At 50.9% G+C, this 21,594-nt stretch overlaps 1 protein-coding gene across 2 annotated transcripts; it reads left to right on the top strand.

Annotated features, from left to right (window-relative positions):
• Positions 1 to 8,336: 8,336 nt before the first annotated feature.
• On the top strand, positions 8,337 to 21,482 carry YJU2B (YJU2 splicing factor homolog B). Of its 2 annotated transcripts, none has more exons than XM_006079876.4 (10): positions 8,337 to 8,443; positions 12,034 to 12,078; positions 14,168 to 14,221; positions 15,241 to 15,323; positions 15,443 to 15,498; positions 16,986 to 17,046; positions 17,884 to 18,026; positions 18,111 to 18,283; positions 20,540 to 20,678; positions 20,776 to 21,482. In XM_006079876.4, the coding sequence occupies exons 2-10, from the start codon at positions 12,076 to 12,078 to the stop codon at positions 21,261 to 21,263; spliced, it is 1,200 nt and encodes a 399-aa protein (XP_006079938.3). In that variant the 5' UTR covers positions 8,337 to 8,443; positions 12,034 to 12,075; the 3' UTR covers positions 21,264 to 21,482. The 2 variants fall into 2 exon arrangements, with proteins under 2 accessions (XP_006079938.3, XP_006079939.3); XM_006079877.4 differs by lacking the exon at positions 8,337 to 8,443 and adding an exon at positions 11,627 to 11,786.
• Positions 21,483 to 21,594: the final 112 nt, after the last annotated feature.

Genomic DNA, 21,594 nt, shown 5'->3' on the forward strand with positions numbered 1-21,594 from the left:
GAAACGCTCAGATTCTAACAAAATAACTCTCCCCACCTTGAAGTTATTTAAGCCACCCAGCCCCCATCCCAGCACCCTCTTCACCCCCAAATGTCTTTCATTTAACATTTTTCAGCCTCCTGGCCTGTCCCCTTAAATATATCTTACAGAGTCAGTTCTTCCAGGCTCCTGTTACCACTCAGACAAACTCATTATTTTTCCTGATTCTAACAAGTAAATTATGGTGGCGTTTAACACAGCAGTGGCAGGGGCTTGTTTGTAGGAAATTACGGTGTTTAAGCACAAACACGCCCTGATATTTGCATGAGGAAAAATAAAACTAAAAGTGGTCTTTTAAAATGCCCCCATGATGTGCTGCTTAAATTACAGGAATGTCTCAAGCATCCACATAAACTATGCTGACCTGTTTGGTCTTCACACAAAAAGCCGTGTTGTTGTTTAGTCACTCAGTCAGTAGCTCAGACTCTTTGCGACCCCATGAACTGTAGCCTGCCAGGCTCCTCTGTCCATGGGATTTTCCAGGCAAGAATACTGGAATGGGTTGTCATTTCCTTCTCCAGGGGATCTTCCCAACCCAGGAATTGAACCCATGTTTCCTGCTTTGGTAGGCAGGTTCTTTGCCCCTAAGCCACCTGGGAAACCCACAGAAAGCCATAGATCATCCATTTAATTAATTCTCTTCAGCACCCACCTGCCTTTCCACATACTCTGCTGTGGCCAGACTGGGGTAATGGGTCAGAAGATTCTATGTCCTGTCTTCAAAGAGCAGGAACTCGAAGTAAGGAATGAGGTGTTCTGCTCACAAAGAACGGTCTGCTCAGGATGATCCAACCTGAACCCACCAGAATGTAAGCTCAGGAGGGCAAAGATTATCCATTTTATTTATCGCTGCATCTCCCATGCTTGGAAAAATTCTAGACATCTAGCTGTGCATGCATGCTTAGTGGTGTCCAACTCTTTGCAACCTGATGGACTGCAGCCCACCAGGTTCCTCTGTCCATGGGATTTCCCAGGCAAGAACTGGAGTGGGTTGCCATTTCCCCCTCCAGGGGATCTTCCTGACCCAGGGATTGAACCCGCATCTCCTGTTTCTCTTGCATTGGTAGGTGGAGTCTTTACCACTGAGCCTCGTGGGAAGCCCCAGACACCTAGAAGTACTCAATAAATGAGTCAAATGAATGACTAGACAAGATATAGTTCGGTAAGTCGTAAATAAAGTCAATCTAAATATTTTGCTTGAGGTTTAAGGTTGTGTTGCAACCCCCCAGGAAGTATTGGCGTAGTAGACAACATTTCCCTCTTTTCCATCTTTCCTTTTTTCTGTTACCCTCATCAGTTCTCTCACTGACAAAGCATCTCCTCCCTCATCTGGGTCAGTTCTGTGTCATCAGCACCCTTTTGGAGGGCAGCGTTCAAGTGCATTCCTTGTCACAGGAGGAGAAAGAATTTATTACCTAGGATGCATGCTGGGGGGAAGAGGCAGGCACTTCTGTGCTCCCCAAGCATGATCCCTATGCCCCTGATCTTATCCCCAAAGCTGGTTCCATATGCTTCTGGTTTGCTGTTTGAAAATGTCATCTTTAGGCAGGTGAATCAGACGGTGAATGCCACCTCCCTGGTGGTCCAGTGGTTAAGAATCCACCCTCCAATGCAGGGGACACAGGTTCTATCCCTGGTCAAGGAACTAACATCCCACATGCTGTAGCTAAGAGTTTGCATGCCGCAGCTAAAGATCCTGCATGCCACAACTAAGACCCAGCACAGCCAAATTAAAAAAAAAAAATTGTTTAAGAATATTTTTTAAAAAGAGAGAGAACAGGAAATGCCTTCTTGTTGGTACCATTAATCATTCCTGGCCTCTTCCTTGCAGCCATACACCAAAATGCACCGAGTTATTCCTTCAAAGGCTTTTAGAAAGCCAGAAATGCTGGAAGTGTCTCCATTTCTCCGGTTCTTTGCTCTCTTCCTAAATTTCAAGAACAATCGGTTCCAAGAGATTGTCAAACCCTTCCTATGGCACACCAGGCTGATTAAAATAGCAAGCAGCAGAGCCAAGAATAGAACCCAAGAATCCAGTTTTCCTAAACCCATAAAAGGCCCAGGCCTCCTTTAAAAGTCCTTTGAACTTGGTGCAATAAAAGAAGCACCTAAATCAAGCATGTTATTCTTCTTGTGGAGGTAATTCACAGATGGCATTGAGCTCGTCAAGGTCCAGACCTCCTTCTTATACTCTCTTGCAGATTAAAGAGCCACAATGCATGATGCGGCCTCGTGGCTTCAAGGTGCCCTTCCACCACTGGGAAGGGAGGCTCCCAGTCTCATTTAATCCAGTCCTACCTTCTTCCTTTTTAGAGACACAGTTCAGTTAAAGAGCTCTCTTTACCCTGAAAAGCCCCTTGCATCGCTACACTCCTCTTGCCACACACAAAACATTTCTATGGCTCAGTGGTAAAGAATCCACCTGCCAATGCAGGAGACGCAGGTTCGATCCCTGGGTCAGGAAGATCCCCTGGGGAGGAAAATGACAACCCACTGTAGTATTCTTGCCCGAGAAATCTCCCGGACAGAGGAGCGTGGCAGGCTACAGTCCATGGGGTCGCAAAGAATTGGACACAACTGAACATGCACACACATAGTTGATTTGCAATGTTGTGTTAATTTGCTGCTGTCAGCAAAGTGATTCAATTACACACATATATACATCCATTTCCATTATGGTTCATCCCACAATGTTGAATACAGTTCCCTGTGCTAGAAAGTAGGACCTTGCTATTTATCCATCAGATGTTCTTTTTCAAGATTTTTGTTTCCCCCAAAGACTTTAGCCTCAGGGACTTACCTGAAAGCTCAGTGGTTAAGAACTTGCCTGCCAATGCAAGGGACTTGGGTTCGAACCCTGGTCAGGGAACTAAGATCCCACATGCTGCAGAGCAGCTAAGCCTACACACCACATAGAGCCCACATGGTCCAGAGCCATGTGCTGCAACTAGAGAGCCCATGCGCTGCAGCTACTGAGCCTGTGCACCTCAAAGAAAGATCCCAAAGGATGCAACAGAGATCCCCGGTGCCACAACTAAGACCCAATACAGCCAAATAAACAAATAATTTTTAAAAGCATGTCATCTCTGAATAAGGACAGTTGTTCTTTTTTAAAAAAAAAAAAAAAGAATTTAGCTGCAGAATAAAGCAGGTGTAGCAGCTAACCAGTGGAGGTATGGCACTGAACTTTCTAGCTCTAGAGGTCCTCTCTTGCCCCCTCCTCTGGAGTTCATGGCAAGAGCACAAAGGCTCCCTGGGTGCCCTGTGTGCTCAGAGCCTGGCCACTGGAGGAGTGACTCATGCTGGAGCTGGTCCTGTCCTTTCTGCCTTCCACCAGGAAGAGGATTTTCTAGAATCCGATGAGACACTTGAATGTTGTCCTGATCACACCAGGATCTGACAGAGGCGAATGTATAGGCATTGAGGTTTCTGTTTTGTTTAAAGTTGATTTGAAAACATGTCCAGCTGCATTTTCTGGAGTTCTTGATTCGACCTTTCATTTTCTGTCTGGACTCAGACCTCAACCACCAAATCATGAGGTCTGATACTGCTGGAAAATGGGTTAAGTAACCGGGAAGGACAACTTCACATTGAGAGATCCCTCATCCATTCTTTTCAAATCCTGTTACCTTGTTTTCCATAATCAGAGAGCTTGCACCATTGGCCAGCTTCAGTGCTCACCTGCAAAAGATGATTAACTTGGTTTTTCTGGTTTGCACTTTATTTCTACTGTTCTGTAGCTATTTCATATTTTGCAGTTCTACCTATAAAGTGAATTGTTTAAGGCTCCCCAGTCTTGGGGTTGGTCCTCACAGAAAATAAAGTGAATCTGAAGTTTGTAAATTCCCTGTGTAAATTCCATGTCTTAGGCACTCACACCGGAGAAGGCAATGGCACCCCCCTCCAGTACTTTTGCCTAGAAAATCCCATGGATGGAGGAGCCTGGTAGGCTGCAGTCCATGGGGTCGCTAGAGTCAGACACGACCGAGTGACTTCACTTTCACTTTTCACTTTCATGCATTGGAGAAGGAAATGGCAACCCACTCCAGGGTTCTTGCCTGGAGAATCCCAGGGACAGGAAGCCTGGTGGGCTGCCGTCTATGGGTTGCACAGAGTCGGACACGACTGAAGCGACTTAGCAGCAGCAGGCACTCACACAGTTACAGTACTTTTGCTTGCAAGAAAGAGAAACTTGTTCAAATTAGCTTAGACAAAGAGGAGAGTTTGTTACAGGGATAAAATACAGGGATATATCCAGGCACTTAAGAACTGAAAGGTCTCCAAAGATAAGGAAAATTTCTCTGTCTCTATCTCCTGCTCTTTTTCAAATTTTATGTTTTTTATTTTTTTATTTTTGGCTGTGGCAGGTCTTCATTGATGTGCACAGGCTTTCTCTAGTGGTGCCCAGTGTATCCCTGCAGTGGCTTCTCTTGTTGTAAAGCATGGGTTCTAGGACACATGGGCTTCAGTAGTTGGGGCGTGTGGGCCCAGTAGTTGCAGCGCATGAACTTAGTTGCCCCGAGGCACATGGAATCTTCCTGGACCAGGGATTGAACCCGTGTCTCCTGCAATGGCAGTGGATTCTGAACCACTGGACTACTAGGGAAGTCCTCCCCGCCCCCCCTTTCTCTCTCCCTCTTTTTCTCACCACATGATCGCTTATCTCTGCTCTTCTCTGCTCATGGCTAAAGATGGCTTCCCACTAAGTCCTAAAGTTCTATGTCCTCAGATCTAGCCACCAGCAGATTTCTGAGCCTCGCTGGATCCCAAGTCTAAATTCCCAGCAGCAAACCCCATTGGCCCAGTTTGAGTTAAATCCATACCCCTGATCCAATCAGCTGTGGCTAAGGATAGGCCATAAATGTTAGAAATGCTGCAGCGCCCTCTGGAGGTTGGATGTTCTCACACCCAGGGAGAGGTGGGGGCCGCGCAGGCACCCCAACTAAGCAACTAAGCCCCTGTGCCACAACTGCTGAGCCCACGCACCTACAGCCTGTGGTCCACAACAGGATAAGCCACTGCGATGAGACGCCTGTGCACCGCAACAAAGAGAGGCCCCTGCTCACTGCAACTAGAGAAAGCCCACGCGTAGCAACGAAGACCCAGTGCGGCCAAAAAGAAATTAATTTTTAAAATAAATACATAAAATGTCTAACCTATTGGGCCTGCTTTCTGAGCTGGGCTGGGCTGGGCTGAGCTGAGCTGTGACTGGGGCTGAAGACAGAGGTAGGCTGTGACCACAGACTCTTAGAAGTGGGAGGGAGCTGGAGGACTGGCATGTGGAAGACAGGTCAGTCCTCTGTGACCTCCAAAGGCAGGAATAGAGCCACATAGTCGGTGCCAATAGCAGGGAAGTGGGTTTCAGTTTGATGTAAAGAACTTCTTGGTGCTTAGAGGTCTCCTTCTTCTCATTCTGCTCTAGTCCCCCAAAGCCACACCATGAGGATTGCCCTCCTCAGTCCACTGATTTCTTTCTTCCTATTCAAACTGTTTTACAATTACATTTGTAGACATCTACTGCGTTTGTTCCAATGGTCAGGCTGAGCTGTCCCTCTTTACAGATGAGTAAACAGAGATGAGGTGACTTGGTCAGGGTCCCACTCCAGAGCTAGAATTCAGGTCCCTTCCTGTCACCCTGCCCAGCCTGGCTAACTGTCTTCATCTCCCTGAATGGGTTCCCTAGCCCCACAGTAACTGGCCTGCCCTTGGCATCTTTATAGACAGTCTCTTGATATCTCAGGCTGATGTTTGTTTCTATCACCTGCCCTGTGTGGAAGTAACGAGTGAGGATCTACATGTCCCTTGAAAGCCAATGGTTCCCCCACTCCTCTTTCCCAAGAGTACTCACAAGGGGGTATTTTGTGACTTTTTAGTCTTCTTTCAGGTGCAAGACAAGGATTTAAACAAAATCCAGAGGTAATAATAAGCAAGATTACTGAGGTTGAATAGAGGCTCTATCTTGTTCCTCAGGATCTGGGAGCCTCCCTCTGCCCTGCCCACCCTCACAACTCGATTTTGTTTTGTTATTGGTTTGGGGTGGCATGGTTTGGCCGCACCATGCAATATACATGATCTTAGTTCCTTGACCAAGGATCAAACCTGAACCTCCAGCAATAGAAGTGCAGAGTCTTAACCACAGGACCACCAGGGAAGTCCTTGCTTTGCTCCTTTATCTGGCTTAGATGTCACCCCTCACAGGGGTCTCGTTGATCCTCACTCATGCCCACTCCCAAACACCTTACCGTTGTTAAAAGTTCCTACTGGTTCCCACAGCCCTTATGTTTAATGCATACAAACCAAGGCAGTATAGCTGAGGTTAAGGGAACAAAGTTTAGCTCAACAGATGGAGGTCACATCTTCCACTCCTCACTAGCTGTGCAACCTTGGGGTAGTTACTTGACCTCTCTGGGTCTGTCTCCTCATTCATAAAATGAAAATGGTAGAGTATCCATCTCCTGGAATCAGCATTCCCAGGTGATATATGTGACACATGAGCACTGGTGAATGATGTCTGGTGAGTAGCGAGCATTCCCTTTACAGCACTATGATTATAGGAGATTTGACTTATGAGGGCTTTAGAACAGGGCCTGGCAACAAATAACAGTGTAATAATAGCAATCATAGTAGTAGTGTGCTTAGTTGCTCAGTCATGTCCAAATCTTTGGACTGTAGCCTGCCAGGCTCCTCTGTCTATGCCATTCTCCAGGCAAGAATACTAGAGTGGTTAGCCATTCCCTTCTCAAGGGGATCTTCCAGACCCAAGGATCAAACCTAGGTCTCCTGAATCGCAGGTGGATTCTTTACTGTCTGAGCCACCATTACAGATCTGACTTATGAGAGCTTTAGAACAGAGCCTGGCACCAAATAACACAGTCATAGTAGCAATCATAGTAGTAGAGTCATTTTTCACACTGTCCTTGATAAATTGTCAGTTGGCATGTCTGCAGTGAGAAATAGGTGTGTCCTTTGCTTTCAAATTCCCATGGCCTGACAAACAGCAGGCACCTAATAAACAGCTATTGAATGAACAAATGAACAGATTCTGTTAGGCTCTACAAGGCACAAAAGTACATTCAAAAGCCATTGTCCCATACAGAAGGCAAAATTAAGCTGGTCCGAAGGCTCTGAGACAAGGGCCAGATAGTACATTTTCAGGTTCCATGGGCCACAGGCGTTCTGTGGCAACCATTCAACTCTGCCGTTGTCATGGGAAAGCAGCTATGGACAACAGGTAAATGAATAGGCATAGCTGTACTCCAATAAAGTTTTATATATGGGCACTAAAATTTGAACTTCATGAGGTCATAAGGTGTTATCCTTTTGCTTTCTCTCCACCCCCCATCCCCCGCCATCAACTACTTTAAAAAAATGCAAAAACAATTCTTATCTCGCTAGGCATTCAAAAATAAGGGGCTGTGGAGAAGGAAATGGCAACCCATTCCAGTATTCTTGCCTGGAAAAGTCCATGGACAGAGGAGCCTAGCGGGCTGCAGTCCATGGGGTTACATGACTGAGCACTCGTGCATGAGGGTAGAGGTAGATGGGTTGGTAGCAATAAACTGGTAAAACTTTAAAATATATATATATTTATATATATATCAGTTCAGTTCAGTTCAGTCGCTCAGTCGTGTCCAACTCTTTGCGACCCCATGAATCGCAGCACGCCAGGGCTCCCTGTCCATCACCAACTCCCGGAGTTCATTCAAACTCACGTCCATCGAGTCGGTAATGCCATCCAGCCATCTCATCCTCTGTCGTCCCCTTTTCCTCCTGCCCCCAATCCCTCCCAGCATCAGAGTCTTTTCCACTGAATCAACTCTTCACATGAGGTGGACAAAGTACTGGAGCTTCAGCTTTAGCATCATTCCCCCTAAATAACACCCAGGGCTGATCTCCTTTTATATATATATATACATATATATATAAAAAATGGGTTAGTTCGATTCGGCCCGGGATATGGCAACCCACTCCAGTACTCTTGCCTGGAAAATCCCATGGACGGAGGACCCTGGTAGGCTACAGTCCATGGGGTCGCAAAGAGTCGGACACGACTGAGCGACTTCACTTTATGGAGAGGCCCACCTTCGCCCCACGATTAGGCGGGCTGGATCTGGCTCTAGGGAGCGCGCGGTCAGAAAGGCGGGCCTTGGAATGGGTCCGGCAAATGGGCAGGGCGAGGGTGGGGCATCGTGTCGTGCGTGCAGTTGGGAAGAGCAGGTTCGATTGGTCTACTCCAGCGGCGGAAAGGTAGAGGCGTGTTCGACATCCAGCCCATCAGCGCGGCGCTGCCGCCTCGCCCCGCCTCGCGCAGGCGTCTTTGTCATGCGGAGAGTGCGCCACGCCCCCTTGCGCGCCCAGAAGGGACTTCCGGGACGGGCTCGCCGTGACGTCAACAGGAGGGCAGGTAAGTGCGGGAGGGCAGAGGGGCAGGCAGGCCCGGTTTGGCTAGGGGTCTGTCCACTTCCTTACCAGGCCTGTGAGCCGCCCGAAGGGGGACAAAGTGCCGGGTCCGCGGAGCTCTGCGGACGTGGGCCTGGTGCTCAAAGCCGCTCGCGACCCAGCCTTAACCCCCGACCCCAAACCCCGGACCCCGGCCTATATCCGATACCTCTTCAGGTTTTCCTGAGGGACAGTAAGCCCCTACCTCGCTGCGTCGTGGTGAAGATTTTTTAAAATGGTTTGTCATGAGAAATAATCAAAACGATCATCGTTTAACTTGGCATCAGGCGCTGTTCTAGATCCTTATTTAACTCAACGAGTCTTGACAGCAGCCTTATCAGGTTGATACTTTTATAAACCCCATTTTACAAGTAAGAAAACGGAGGCCCAGAGAGAGAAGGAATTTGCCTATACTGCTAGAAAGCAGCAGAGTCAGGATCCAAGCCCCAGCATTAGCCCTGAGCCAATGGAATTTATCATTATTCTTGACACCAAAAACCAGAGATTTCTATACATCCCCCCTATGGTCCAACCTGTGCCACTCACTGGGGTGATAAAACCACTGAAAGACCCCAGTTCTTGTAAATGGAGTGCTTACTCTGTGCAGGCATTACCCAGCATGTTATTTCATTTACAGCAACCACAGAAAGTCTTCTTGCTGTCATCCACTCTTTACAGATGAGGAACTATATGCTCAGGGAGGCTCAGACATGGGCCAAGGTTCTCCAGCTAGTGAGGAATGGAGCTGGAGTTCCAGCCCAGGGAACTGTGTGTCCCTAAAGCTTGGGTCTTGAGAGTCCCTTAGACTACAAGGAGATCCAACCAGTCCATCCTAAAGGAAATCGGTCCTGAATATTCATTGGAAGGACTGATGCTGAAGCTGAAACCAGTACTTTGGCCACCTGATGCGAAGAACTGACTCATTGGAAAAGACCCCGATGCTGGGAAAGATTGAAGGCGGGAGGTGAAGGGGACGACAGTGGATGAGATGGTTGGATGGCATCGCCAACTTGATGGGCATGAGTTTGAGTCAGCTCTGGGAGTTGGTGATGGACAGGGAAGCCAGGCATGCGGCAGTCCAGGGGGTCGCAAAGAGTCAGACATGACTGAGTGACTGAACTGAACTGAAAGCTTGGGTGGGCATTTGCTGTTTTGTTAGTATTTTTAGTTTGGAGGTGACTTGAGGAGAATCTGGTCCAGGGGTATGCATTACAGGTGGAGGATCTGAGGTGTAGAGGGGCTCAGGATGGGATGGTGGAAGACTCTCTATCTGGGGCTTTTCACCCTGGCTCTGCCTTCTCGTCGGCTTCTGAGCTCGGGCAATTTAAGCTCCCACGTGCTCGTTTGTCAGCTGGAGATGGTAATAACATCAGTGGAGCGTGTGACACACACTGACTATTAGAGAGCACACAGCTAAGTTGGCAGAAATTATTAGAGACTTTCTGACTCCGGCACAGGGAGCCAGCAAACTCCACTCACAGGCCCAAATCAGACCACCGCCTGATTTCGTATAGCCTGCCAGCACAAAATGGTTTTAGCTTCTTAAATGGTTGAGAAAAAAATCAAAAGAAGAATATTTTGTGACAGGTGACAGTCCTGCGAAATTGAAATTTCAGTGTCCATAAATAAAGTTTTGCTAGGATGCAGCTACACCCATTCATTAACATACTATCAGCTACTTTCTGGCTGAGGCGGCTCAGTTGATGAGTCTTTGGGACAGAAATGCTTGCCCTCAATGGAGGAAATTTGCCAGTCCCCATTCTGGACTACACTTTAGTCCCTCATAATGTCTGTTCTCTCTCTTTTTTTTTTAATTTTAGTTTTTTTTTAATTGAAATACAGTGGATTTACAATGTTGTGTTAATTTCTGCTGTACAACAATGTGATTCAGTTATACATTATATATATATATACATTCTTTAAATATTTTTTCCCATTGCGGTTTATCATAGGATACTGAATAGAGTTCCCTGTGCTACACAGTGGGACCTTGTTGTCCATCCAGTCTATAATAGTTTGCATCTGCTAACCCCACATTCCCATAGCATTTCTCTTTAGCATCAAGTTGAGCTTGCTTCTGTTTGACTGGAAAGTCTCTCCTCTGAACATGCAGGGGGAGGGAAGTCTCCCCACCCCACGTTAAAGGAGCCTGGCATTTAACACTTGTGTCATTGACACTGGTTCTTCAGTTCAGTTCAGTTCAGTCGCTCAGTCGTGTCCGACTCGTTGCGACCCCACGAATTGCAGCACGCCAGGCCTACCTGTCCATCACCATCTCCCAGAGTTCACTCAGACTCACATCCATTGAGTCGGTGATGCCATCCATCCTCTGTCGTCCCCTTCTCCTCCTGCCCCCAATCCCTTCCAGCATCAGAGTCTTTTCCAAGGTTCTTATGGAACCTCAATCAATTATCAGAGGTTCACACAGTCAGCATTTATCAAGAGCTGTCCTGGGTGCCAGAGACGTAGCACAGTGTGACCTGGCAGAGGAGACAGACTGTAAATGAGCAAACAGACACAGGGTGACACGATTGAAAGTCTAGGGAGGAGGTGACTTGAGAGCACGTCGTCAGGTGAGGCCTTTCACTGAGGTGATGTCTGAGCTGAGATCCGTGACAAAGGACGGACTGCTGGTAGAGCACCTGAGGCAGTGGGCCTGCACCCACTGAGCCTCCTAAAGCAGGAAGCCAGTGTGACTGGAACAGAGAGAGGGAGAGGGGTTAAGAGTTGGACTTGGGGAGGCAACCAGGGGCCCCGCAGGCCATGGAAAGGGACTCGACTTGATTCTCAAAGCCATGGGAATCCCTGGAGGGTTGGGTTGGTTGGTTGGTTGGTTTTTTTTACTGTGCTGGGTCTTTGTCGCTGCACGAGGTTTTCTCTGGTTACGGTGAGTGGGGGCTACTCTGTAGTTGCAGTACGCCAGCTTCTTATTGCGGTGGCTTCTCGTTGCAGAGTACAAGTTCTAGGGCACTCAGGCTTCAGTAGTTGCAGCCCGTGGGCTCAATAGTTGCCGCTCCTGGGCTCCAGAGAGCAGGCTCAATAGTTGTGGCACAGGGCCCTAATTGCTCTGTGGCCCATGGGATCTTCCCAGACCAGGGATTGAACCCAAGTCTCCTGTATTGGCAGGTGAATTCTTTACCCCTGAGCCACCAGGAAAGGGTTTTAAGCCCCCTGGAGGCTTTTAAGCAGGAGAGCTGTAGTTTAGATTTATATTTGAAGAGATCCTTCTGGCCCTTATGAGGAGAACAGACTGTGAGAGTCAAGGCCAGAGCCAGGAGCTTAGCGAGGAGATGACGGTACTCTTCCAGGTGAGCAATGATGGGGGCCATGGTGGGGTGAGAAGTGTCAGCTGGGAAATAGATGTTGGATGGAGAGTGGACGGGACACTCCCTTTCCAAACAGCCAAACCACTCCTCGGATGCCTCCTACACCTAGGGGGAGGACTACCACGCACAGCCCCCTGCATCTTCACAGGGAATCTGTGGACTGCTGAGCTGTCCAGAAGGGCAGCACTGGGCAGTGAGTCCACAAAGCAGTGTCTCATTGTCTTTTCAGATTGGCCACGTGGAGGGCGAGGACCTGTAGGCAGCTACCAAGATGGTAAGTAGACGGGCTGTGCTCACTAGGTTTCTCTTCTGGTCTTTGATATGGGGAAGGGGCCCCCTAAGTAGCCTCCTCTCCCCGCTAAAAGTCTCCTTCCCCATCCCTACCCCTGACCCCAAGCTCTAAGGTATTTTTAAACTCTGCATCATGGTCTTCTCAGTGGAGTGGTTTTCAGACTTTGTGCATGCGTGCATGCTAAGTCACTTCAATCATGTCTGACTCTGCGCGACCCTCTGGACTGTAGCCTGCCAGGTCTGTCCATGGGGATTCTCCAGGCAAGAATACTGGAGTGGGTTGCCATGCCGTCCTCCAGGGCATCTTCCCGCCCCAGGGATCGAACCCACATCTTTTATGTCTCCTGCATTGGCAGGCAGGTTCTTTACCACTGGAGCCACCTGGAAAGCCCAAACTTTTGTGCGTGCTAAAATCACCCCAGGAGCTTTATGCTTTTCTTTCCTTTTTATAAAAAATGAGGTGAAATTCACATAACATAACATGAACATTTTAAAGCTGTGATTCAGCAGCCTTTAGTATATTCACAGTATTTTGCAACAACCACCTCTCTCTAGTTCCAAAACATTTCCATCACCCGCAGAAGGAAACATTATACCCAATGGCAGTCACTCTCATCCCATCCACCCACACTCCTAGTCCCTGGCAATCCCCAGTCGGCTTCCTGTCTCTGTGGATTTGTCTCTTCAGGACCTTTCATGTCAACGGAATTGTGTATTATGTGTCCTTTTGTATCCGATTTCTTTCCCTTAGCAGGATGTGTTCAAGGTTTATCTGTTAAAACATTGTAGCAGGTATTAGAGCTTCCTTCCTTTTTATGGCTCAGTAATATCCCATCACGTGGTTGGACTACAGTTTGTTTACCCGTTCATCCGTTAATGGACACCTGGGTTGCTTCCACCATTTGGTCATTGCAAACAAACATGAATGCACAAGGGTGTGTAGAAACATGTTTTCCAGGTTGCTTTTGAAAAGCCCTGTGTCCTGTGACTTCCCTGGTCAGGGAACAAGATCCCAAGTGCTGCCTCTAAGACCCAGTACAGCAAATAAATAATTTTTTTTTTTTTTTTCAAATGGGCTTCCCTGATGACTCAGTGGTCAAGAATTCTCCTGCCAATGCAGGAGAGGCAGGTTCAGTCCCTGGGTCAGGAAGATCCCCTGGAGAAGAAAATGACAACCCACTCTAGTATTTTCCCCTGGAGAAGCCTATGAACAGAGGAGCCTGGTGGGCTACAGCCCATGGGGCCGCAAAGAGTCGGACATGACTTAGTGACTAAGCAACAACAACCACCGCACCAAAAAACAAAGAAAGAAAGGAAAAGTCCTGTCTCCGGGTGCCAGAGCAGGTGCTGGGGCATCCGTGGTTTAGAACCTGCTCGGGACTTCCTTGGTGGTCCCATGGCTAAGATATTCCGCTTCCAATGCAGGAGGCCCAGGTTCGATCCCTGGTCAGGGAACTAGATCCCAAGTGCTGCAAATAAGACCTGGTACAGCCAAATAAATATTAAAAAATATATAAATGTATGGTTATAACGTGAAGCCAGGTTTGAGACCCACTGCTTTGGTAGATCATTCAGTCAATTCAGCGGGTGGCTGCTAGCAGTTAAAAGAGAGACTCTCACAGCTGGATGAACATTCTTTCCTGAAACCCATGCTTCGATTGTATTACATGTATTTGTGGTGTTAAATATGTCTTATTTTAAGTCACAGTCCCAAAATAACCGTGAAAGCCATTGTTCTAGGCGAGAGTGACCCTTGTGGAATTTTCCACAGCAATGGCAATGGAGCATATTTTGCTTTGTTTTGTTCCTTTGGCGGAGCCGTGGAGCTTACAGGATCTTAGTTCCCTGACCAGGCATTGAACCTGGGCTGTGGCAGTGAAAGCGCCAAGTCCTAAACACTGGACTGCCAGGGAAGTCCTGACAGTAGGGTTTTTTCTCGATAAGTCTCCAGTCCTCAGCCACACATCTTCCAGGAAGTCCCTGTCTCCCTGGTCCAGGTCTCGCCCTTGAGGCTGCACAGGTAGGTCTCCTGCAGGACCCACCCTAAGTCATGTCTCTCTTCTGCTTTCCAGGGTGAAAGGAAAGGTGTAAACAAGTACTACCCTCCGGATTTCAACCCTGAGAAGGTAAGGGGCAGCCTTCCTTCTCCGTGTCCATGATAGCAAAGCAACCCCTGGGCAGGGGCCCACACACATCGTCCCCTCCTAGAGTCAGAACCACGGCTGCAGAAGCCCAGGCAGCCTGAGAAGTCTCCCTGCCTTACGCTCATCACCTGGGTCTCAGGGCAGCCTTCCCTCCTGGGTGGTCAGTATGGTCCTCAGCGGACCCAGCATTGGGTGTGGCGTGTTTCCAGAGGAGCCAGGATGAGATCCACTCGCCCTTCCGGCTCTAGCTCCTCAGGCCTCCTCGTTGTTCCCTCTGCCGGGAACCTCTGCCTCATTTTGACCCACAAGGCTGCTTTCCTTCCTTTAGGTCTCTCCTCACAGAGGGCCTCCCTGACCACCGCCTCATGTTCTGTCTCATGACTGAGTGCTTTATTTCTCTCATAGCTCTCACAACTCCCTGACACATAGTTTATTTCTTTGCATGTTGTCCATCTCTCCACCTGGAATGTCTGCTGCTCAGGGCCAGGGACACGCATCTGTCTCGTTCAGGCTGTGTCCCCATGCTGGGCGCTCAGTATGGGCCTTTGAATGAATCAGAGCATCCTGGCTGCTGGTCCCTGCTGACTCGGCTCTTCTATGCCACAGTCTCCCTGTACGTAGGTCCAAAGGGGAAGCAAAATGACCTTGGGCTCCCAGAAACATGGAGGGATTAAAGTGAGACGAGGCACATAAAGTGCCTGGCAGCCATTTGCCGGTCTTGTCGCCTAACCCAGTCCTCCCCACGACACCCAAGGGGTGTTATGATCCTTGTTGCCAATTGACTCGGAAAACCAGGCTCAGAAAGGCAAAAAGATGAGGTCACTGCCCAGGGTTGCACAGCTTATTTAGCTCCACCTGCTTCACCAAAGTCTCTGTGCCTCCCGTTTGCTGTTAATGCTCCCAGCGGAGCATAAGAATGAGGCCTCTCTCAGCCTGTGGGAGAGGGCCTGAGCTCCCCCTACTCAGCAGTGCTAATCTGCTCCCTCTTCCTTACCACACAGCATGGCTCGCTCAACAGATACCACAACAGCCACCCCCTTCGGGAGCGGGCTCGGAAGCTGTCCCAGGGTATCCTCATCATCAGGTAAGGCCCTGATTGTCACCACGCCCTTTGCAGCGTAACTACAGCCAGAGTCTCAGGCATGGAGACCCAGGGAGAACCCATGCGGACAAGGACAAATGAGCTGTTCTCTGTTTGTGTAGGTTTGAGATGCCCTATAACATCTGGTGTGACGGCTGCAAGAACCACATCGGCATGGGTGAGCTGCCTGCTCCCCACCCCGCCCCTAACTATTCAGCCCCACGGCCAGCGAGCCCCCTTAACTTGCTAAGCACTGTGAGAGAGCATCTCACTGACGCCCCAGTCAAGAGTCAAGGAGAAGATAGACCCCCCCCCCTTCACTACCCCCAATAATTGGTGGGCTGTGGCCACTTGATGGCAGAGCATTTAGGAGGCTCTGGGTTCAGATCCCGTCCCTGCCACTCCCTAAGCTGGGTAACCCTTAGCAGGCAACAGAGCTTCCATGCACCTTGGTTTACCCATCTCTGAATTCACATGATATGAGTGCCCGCCTGCATGGCATACAAAGTGCTTACTGCAGAGAAAGAAAGAAAGAAGAGTGGGCTTTTATTATTTTTCTAGAGAATATCTAGGTTTGGTGGGGGCTTCTTTTTCACTAATTAGATGATATATTCTGGGCTCTGATCTTGCTTACTAAGTGAAAAATGCTTAAACTACAAAAACAGAACTTGGGGTGGTGGATAGTGTGGCCCTGGGAGGCTGGGGGCTGCTCCGGTTCATGGCCTCGAGGATCAAGCTGAGCCCTGCTCTTGGTGCCCTGAGAGCCTCTTGGCCTTTGGAGCAGGTGTCCCTGGCTGGGTCTGATCAGGGGGATGCGTTAGGGGGTCAGTCAGCCTCAGCAGTGGGGTGACCTGGCCCCTCCTTCTTGCACTGGTTCCTCCCTCTGAAAGCCACCAGCTCCTGTTTATAGAGCAGGCTCTCCCCTGGGCTGGGTGCTATGGGATGGGCTGGGGATGTCTGCTCTGCAGAGAAGGAAACGCAAGCCAGGAAGGCCGAGTCACCCACCGCAGGCCTCAGACCCCTGTCTCTGCATCCATCTGTGCGCCTGTGGGCACAGTCGGGTTCGAATGCTAAAGGCAACAGTAAGGACAGGGGCAGCGGCAGGCCAAGCCTACAAGCCCTCACGTGCGCCACGTGCTGTCCACTAAGCACTTTATTCATTTATTTAATTTTGGCCGCACTGTGTGGCTTAAGGGGTCTTAGTTCCCCCACCAGGGATTTAAATCCACACCCCCTGCAGTGGAATCGAGGAGTCCCAACCACTGGACTGCCAGGGAAGTCCCAAAAACCAGACCTTTTGGGATGATCACTGGCACCCAGCCCGGTGTTAAGTGCGCCATGTGTGTTAACTAGCTTCTGCAGCTTACACAGCAGCCCTGTGTGGTGGCCGCCAAAGTCATCTCTGTCCAATCCGGGCAGCTGGACTAAGGTCTTGTAGCTGGTAGGGCAGAGCCAGGATTTGAACCCAGGCCCTCTGGCCGCAACCCACCACCCTCTGTGGCTTGAGCACCCATCCCGCAGCCCCGACGGCTCTTTTCCGCTTGAATCTCTGGAGGTGTGTCCCCTGCAGGCCCGTGGAATGGCACCACTCCTGTCTGCCCCCCGCCACCCCAGGAAACGATGTTGAGGGTGCACCCTAGCCTCATTCTCTCCCTCTCCTCCCAGGTGTTCGTTACAATGCAGAGAAGAAGAAGGTTGGCAATTACTACACAACCCCAATCTACAGGTAGAGGCAGTCTGGTGGGCAGAGGGGTGAGGGGCTACACAGAAGTCGGAGTGGGAGGGAGGCTTGTACCGTCTGCCTTAGGGTCACCCCTTGCTGGTCTCTCCTGGAAACCAGCATGGTCTGTCAGTCCGGGCGCATCCTGCCTAGACCCCTCCATGGCTCCCTCCTTCCTCGGACTAAAAATCTCAGGTCTCCCCATGGCCCACAGAGCCCCCTCCCTGCCTTCACTTCCTCCCACCCTCCCCATCACTCACTCTCCTCCAACCACACAGCCTCCTCGCTTCCCCTCACAAAAACCCTCTCTGGTGCCCTCTGCCTGGAACGTCTTCCCCAGACATCTGCAAGGCCCCCTTTTCCTCTTTGGATTTCTGCTCCAAAGTCGCCTTTCAGAGAGGCCTTTTCTAAAGCAGTGCTCTCCACCCAGCACTATGGTTGTTGGAGCATTCCCTGCCCACTCAGCTGCCACTAGAACATCAGCCCTGCTGAGAGCAGGTTGGCTTCCTTCATCTCTGTGTCCCCAGCAGCTGGCACCAAGCCTGCCCCAGAGCAGCCTGGCTTGGGAGGATTTGTTGAATGAAGGAGTGAACAAATGAATGAACGAATGAATGCAGGGATGAATACATAAACTCCAGACAGATGGTCAGTACCGGGGTGATGGGCCTATGCGTGTCACCCATGGCTGTGCCCCAGACACGGAGAGCAGCATGCAGCAGGTTCTCTGCGAATGCTAGTTGATGACGTAACACACACAGATGGAGGGAAGCAGGCAGGGGTCACAGGGTACCCCAGGGCAGCCACAGTGTCCAGATTCCCGCCTGCCACCCTCCACCCGCCCAGGTTCAGGATGAAATGCCACCTCTGTGTCAACTACATCGAGATGCAGACGGACCCCGCCAACTGTGACTACGTGATTGTGAGCGGCGCCCAGCGCAAGGAGGAGCGCTGGGACATGGAGGACAACGAACAGGTGCTGACCACAGGTGAGCGCTGTGGATGGGTTTGGACCCCAACCCCTGGTCCTGAGCCGGGGCCCCGAAAGTCCAACCCCATTCTCACCCTTGCAGAGCATGAGAAGAAGCAGAAGCTGGAGATGGACGCCATGTTCCGCCTGGAGCATGGCGAGGTTGACCGGAGCACGCTCAAGAAGGCCCTCCCCACCCTGAGCCACATCCAGGAGGCCCAGAGCGCCTGGAAGGACGACTTCGCCCTCAACAGCATGCTTCGGAAAAGGTTCCGGGTGAGTGGGGTTCCCGGCTCAGGGTCGGGACCACAGGCAGTGAGGCATCAGCAACAGTGGAGCAAAGAAAATGAAAGTTAGTCACTCAGTCATGTCTTACTCTTTGCGACCCCATGGACTGTAGCCCACCAGGCTCCTCTGTCCATGGAATTCTCCAGGCAAGAATACTAGAGTGGGTAGCCAGTTGCCTTCTCCAGGGGATCTGCCTGACCCAGGGATTGAACCTGGGTCTCCTGCACTGCAGGCAGATTCTTTACCGTCTGAGCCACCAAGGGAGTCCTAACAGTGGAGCAGGGAGAACGCAAAGTGGGCCGAGACCCAGGTCCAGCCTGCGCCCCATCACTTCCTGACTATAGGCGGTCCTTCACCCTCAGTTTCCCCATCCGCCACGCGGGGACCACCTCTGTACATCGCAGCGCCCGGGGGAGGCAGCTGGCCCAGCGGCTTTTTTTTTTTTAATAATCTTTCTTTCTTTTTGTCTGTGCTGGGTCTTCATTGCTGTGCCGGCTTTTCTTTAGTTGCAGCGCGCAAGCTTCTCGTTGCTGTGGCTTCTCCTGTTGCAGAGCACAGGCTCCAGGCACTTGGGCTTCAGTAGTTGCAGCACACAGGCTCAGTAGAGGTGGCACACTGGCTTAGTTGCTCTGTGGCTTGTGGGATCTCTTCCCAGACCAGAGATCAAACCCACATCCCCTGCACTGGCAGGCTCTTAACCACTGGACCATCACAGAAGCCCAAGCGTTTTCTTACTAATTATTTGTTACTAAAAGTGTGTCCCTCTGGCCAGGCCTATAGCCTGAGTTGTGTGTCCCCTGCCTTCTGGGCATCCCTGAGTGGCGTCTGAGGGCCCCCAAACATAACATGCCAGGGAAACCCCATCAGTCCCTAACCTGCCCTGCCTGCATCCTCCCTTTCTCAGTAATAGAAGCATCTTTGTTCTTCCAGGCACTCAGCCTTGCTCCTCTTGTTATAACCACCATTATTTCCCCACCTCTGCATCCATCAGCAAATTCTGGCAGGCTCTGACAACATCCACAGCCTCCATCGTCTCCTGCCTGGACTAGCACAGTCTCTCCACGCTGGTCCCCAGTGGCTCCTAGCTTCGTGTCCCAGAGCCTGTTCCCCTCACAGCCATCAGAGGGCACCCGTGAGCACCTGAGCCGGATCACATCCCTGCTGGGCTCAGAGCTCTCCATGGTTCCCACTTCCTTTATGCAGAAACCAAAGTCCTCCCCATGGCCCACCAGGCCCAAACAATCTGCCCTTTACCCTTCTACCCCCATCTCCACCTTCCCCTTGCTCATTCTGCTCCAGCCACGTTGGCCACCTCACTGGCAAGTACAGTTCTGCCTCAGGGCCTTTGCACAAGCCGTTCCCTCCCCCTTGGAACACTTTTCCACCTAATATCCACATGACTCCCTCACTTAGACATCTTTTCTTGAACATGATCTTCTCAGGGAGACTGCCCCTGCCCCTCCGCTCCACCGTGTGCCATATGTAAAACTGAACCCCCTGCCAACCCTCACCCTCTTCCCAGCATTCTTTTTCTCCTCATCATTTTGTCTCACTCACCCACTCGTACGTCAGCTTCACCAGGGCAAGGGTTTTTTTCTGCTCACTGCTGTGTCCCTAGTGTCTAGAACAAGGCCTGACACCAGAAAGACATTCTGCAAATATTTGTGGAAAGAATGAATGACTGGGAACTTCCTTGGCAGTCTAGTTGTTAGGACTCCATACTTCCACTTCAGGAGGTGAGGGTTTGACCCCTGATCAGAGAGCTAAAATCCTGCCTACTTTGAGTCACAGCCAAAAAAAAAAAAATGAGTGAAAGACCCAATGGCACACATAGTAATAACAATCATGTCTCCTGTTTGTTGACCAAGTTCTGTGTCCCAAGCACTGCATGAGGCCCTTTCCTCACATAAACTTAAAGAGGAGGAAACGGGAGGAGAGCTAGAGGGGATGCCCATGCCAGCTCCCAGCTCAGAGGGCATGGAAGAGGCATGACTCTGACACCCACCATCCCTCCCCATGGCTGCTCTATAGAGCTCAGTGGTAAAGAATCTGCCTGCCAGTGCAGGATATGCAGGAAACCAGAGTTCAATCCCTGGGCTGGGAAGCTCCCCTAGAGGAGGAAATGTCAACTCACTCCAGTATCCTTGCCTGCCTGGTGGGCCACAGTCAATAGGGTCGCAAAGACTCGGACACAACTGAGTGGCTGAGCGCTGTCCCTCTCCACCCACTTCCACCCCGACACAGGAAAAGAAAAAAGCCATGCAGGAGGAGGAGGAGAGGGACCAGGCACTGCAGGCCAAGGCCAGCCTGGCCATCCCGCTGGTGCCGGAGACAGAGGATGACCGCAGACTGGCCGCCCTGCTGAAGTTCCACACCCTAGACTGTGCGTGGGGGCCAGTGAGCGTGGGGAGTCGGGTGGGGGGAGACGGGGGGTAGGCGCTCAGGCAGAGGGCGGCTCTGGACCTCCTTCTCCCCCCCAGCGTACGAGGACAAGCAGAAGCTCAAGCGGACAGAGATCATCAGCCGCTCCTGGTTCCCCTCCACTCCGGGAGCCAGCGCCAGCAGCAGCAGCAGCAAAACCAACAGTGTCCTGAAGAAACTGGCCCAGAACCGCAGAGCCACTTCCACCAGCTCCCCTGTCACCATGGGGCACCTGGGCATCGTACGACGGCGGTCCCGGGAGGTCCCAGAGAGCCCCCAGCACCCAGCCGAAACCTTCAAGTCTGGGGAGCCACAGTTGCCAGAGGGGACCAACCAGAACAGGCCCAAGTCCCCCCAAGACTGCTCTCTGGAGACAGCCGAGACCCCCAAGAACAGCAGCCCACTGGGGCAGGAGGAGAGCTGTCAGGACAGGCCCCAGCCCCCGCCAGACACCTCCCCTGAGGCACCCAACCCCCAGGACACACCACAGCCCTGCAGCCTTGGCTCCTCCCTCGTGGCTGACTACTCCGGTTCTGAGAGTGAGTGATTCCATTGTCCAGATTCACTCCAGAGGCCAAGACTCACCCAGGAGGCCCCTCCCAGGCTGCAGCCCCGCTGGCCCACCAGCTCTTGGAGAGCTCAGTCCCCACCCTTGTGCACACCTCACTTTCTCGTGGTGATGGAGTTGTTATTTATTTGTTCCTGGAGAGGGTGTCTGTGCCTTGTGCGACCCAAGACCTCCCAGCATTAAAGCCCTGCTTCTTTGCCCCTGCCTCAGATTACTAAATGGGCCCAGGAGCTCTACCCTCCACCCACCCAATGAAGGTTGCCCAGCATCTCATCACCCAGTGCAGATGCCCTGATCACAGCCTTGGTCC

This window comes from Bubalus bubalis, chromosome 9 (genome assembly GCF_019923935.1).
Source record: "Bubalus bubalis isolate 160015118507 breed Murrah chromosome 9, NDDB_SH_1, whole genome shotgun sequence".
NCBI classification, from domain to species: Eukaryota; Metazoa; Chordata; class Mammalia; order Artiodactyla; family Bovidae; genus Bubalus; species Bubalus bubalis.

Bases quoted from the DNA above. Each gene is read 5' to 3' on its own strand.
- YJU2B (XM_006079876.4), top strand. The intron at 17,047-17,883 runs GTAGAGGCAGTC...CCACCCGCCCAG, and splicing joins TACACAACCCCAATCTACAG to GTTCAGGATGAAATGCCACC. The intron at 20,679-20,775 runs GTGCGTGGGGGC...TCTCCCCCCCAG, and splicing joins GAAGTTCCACACCCTAGACT to CGTACGAGGACAAGCAGAAG.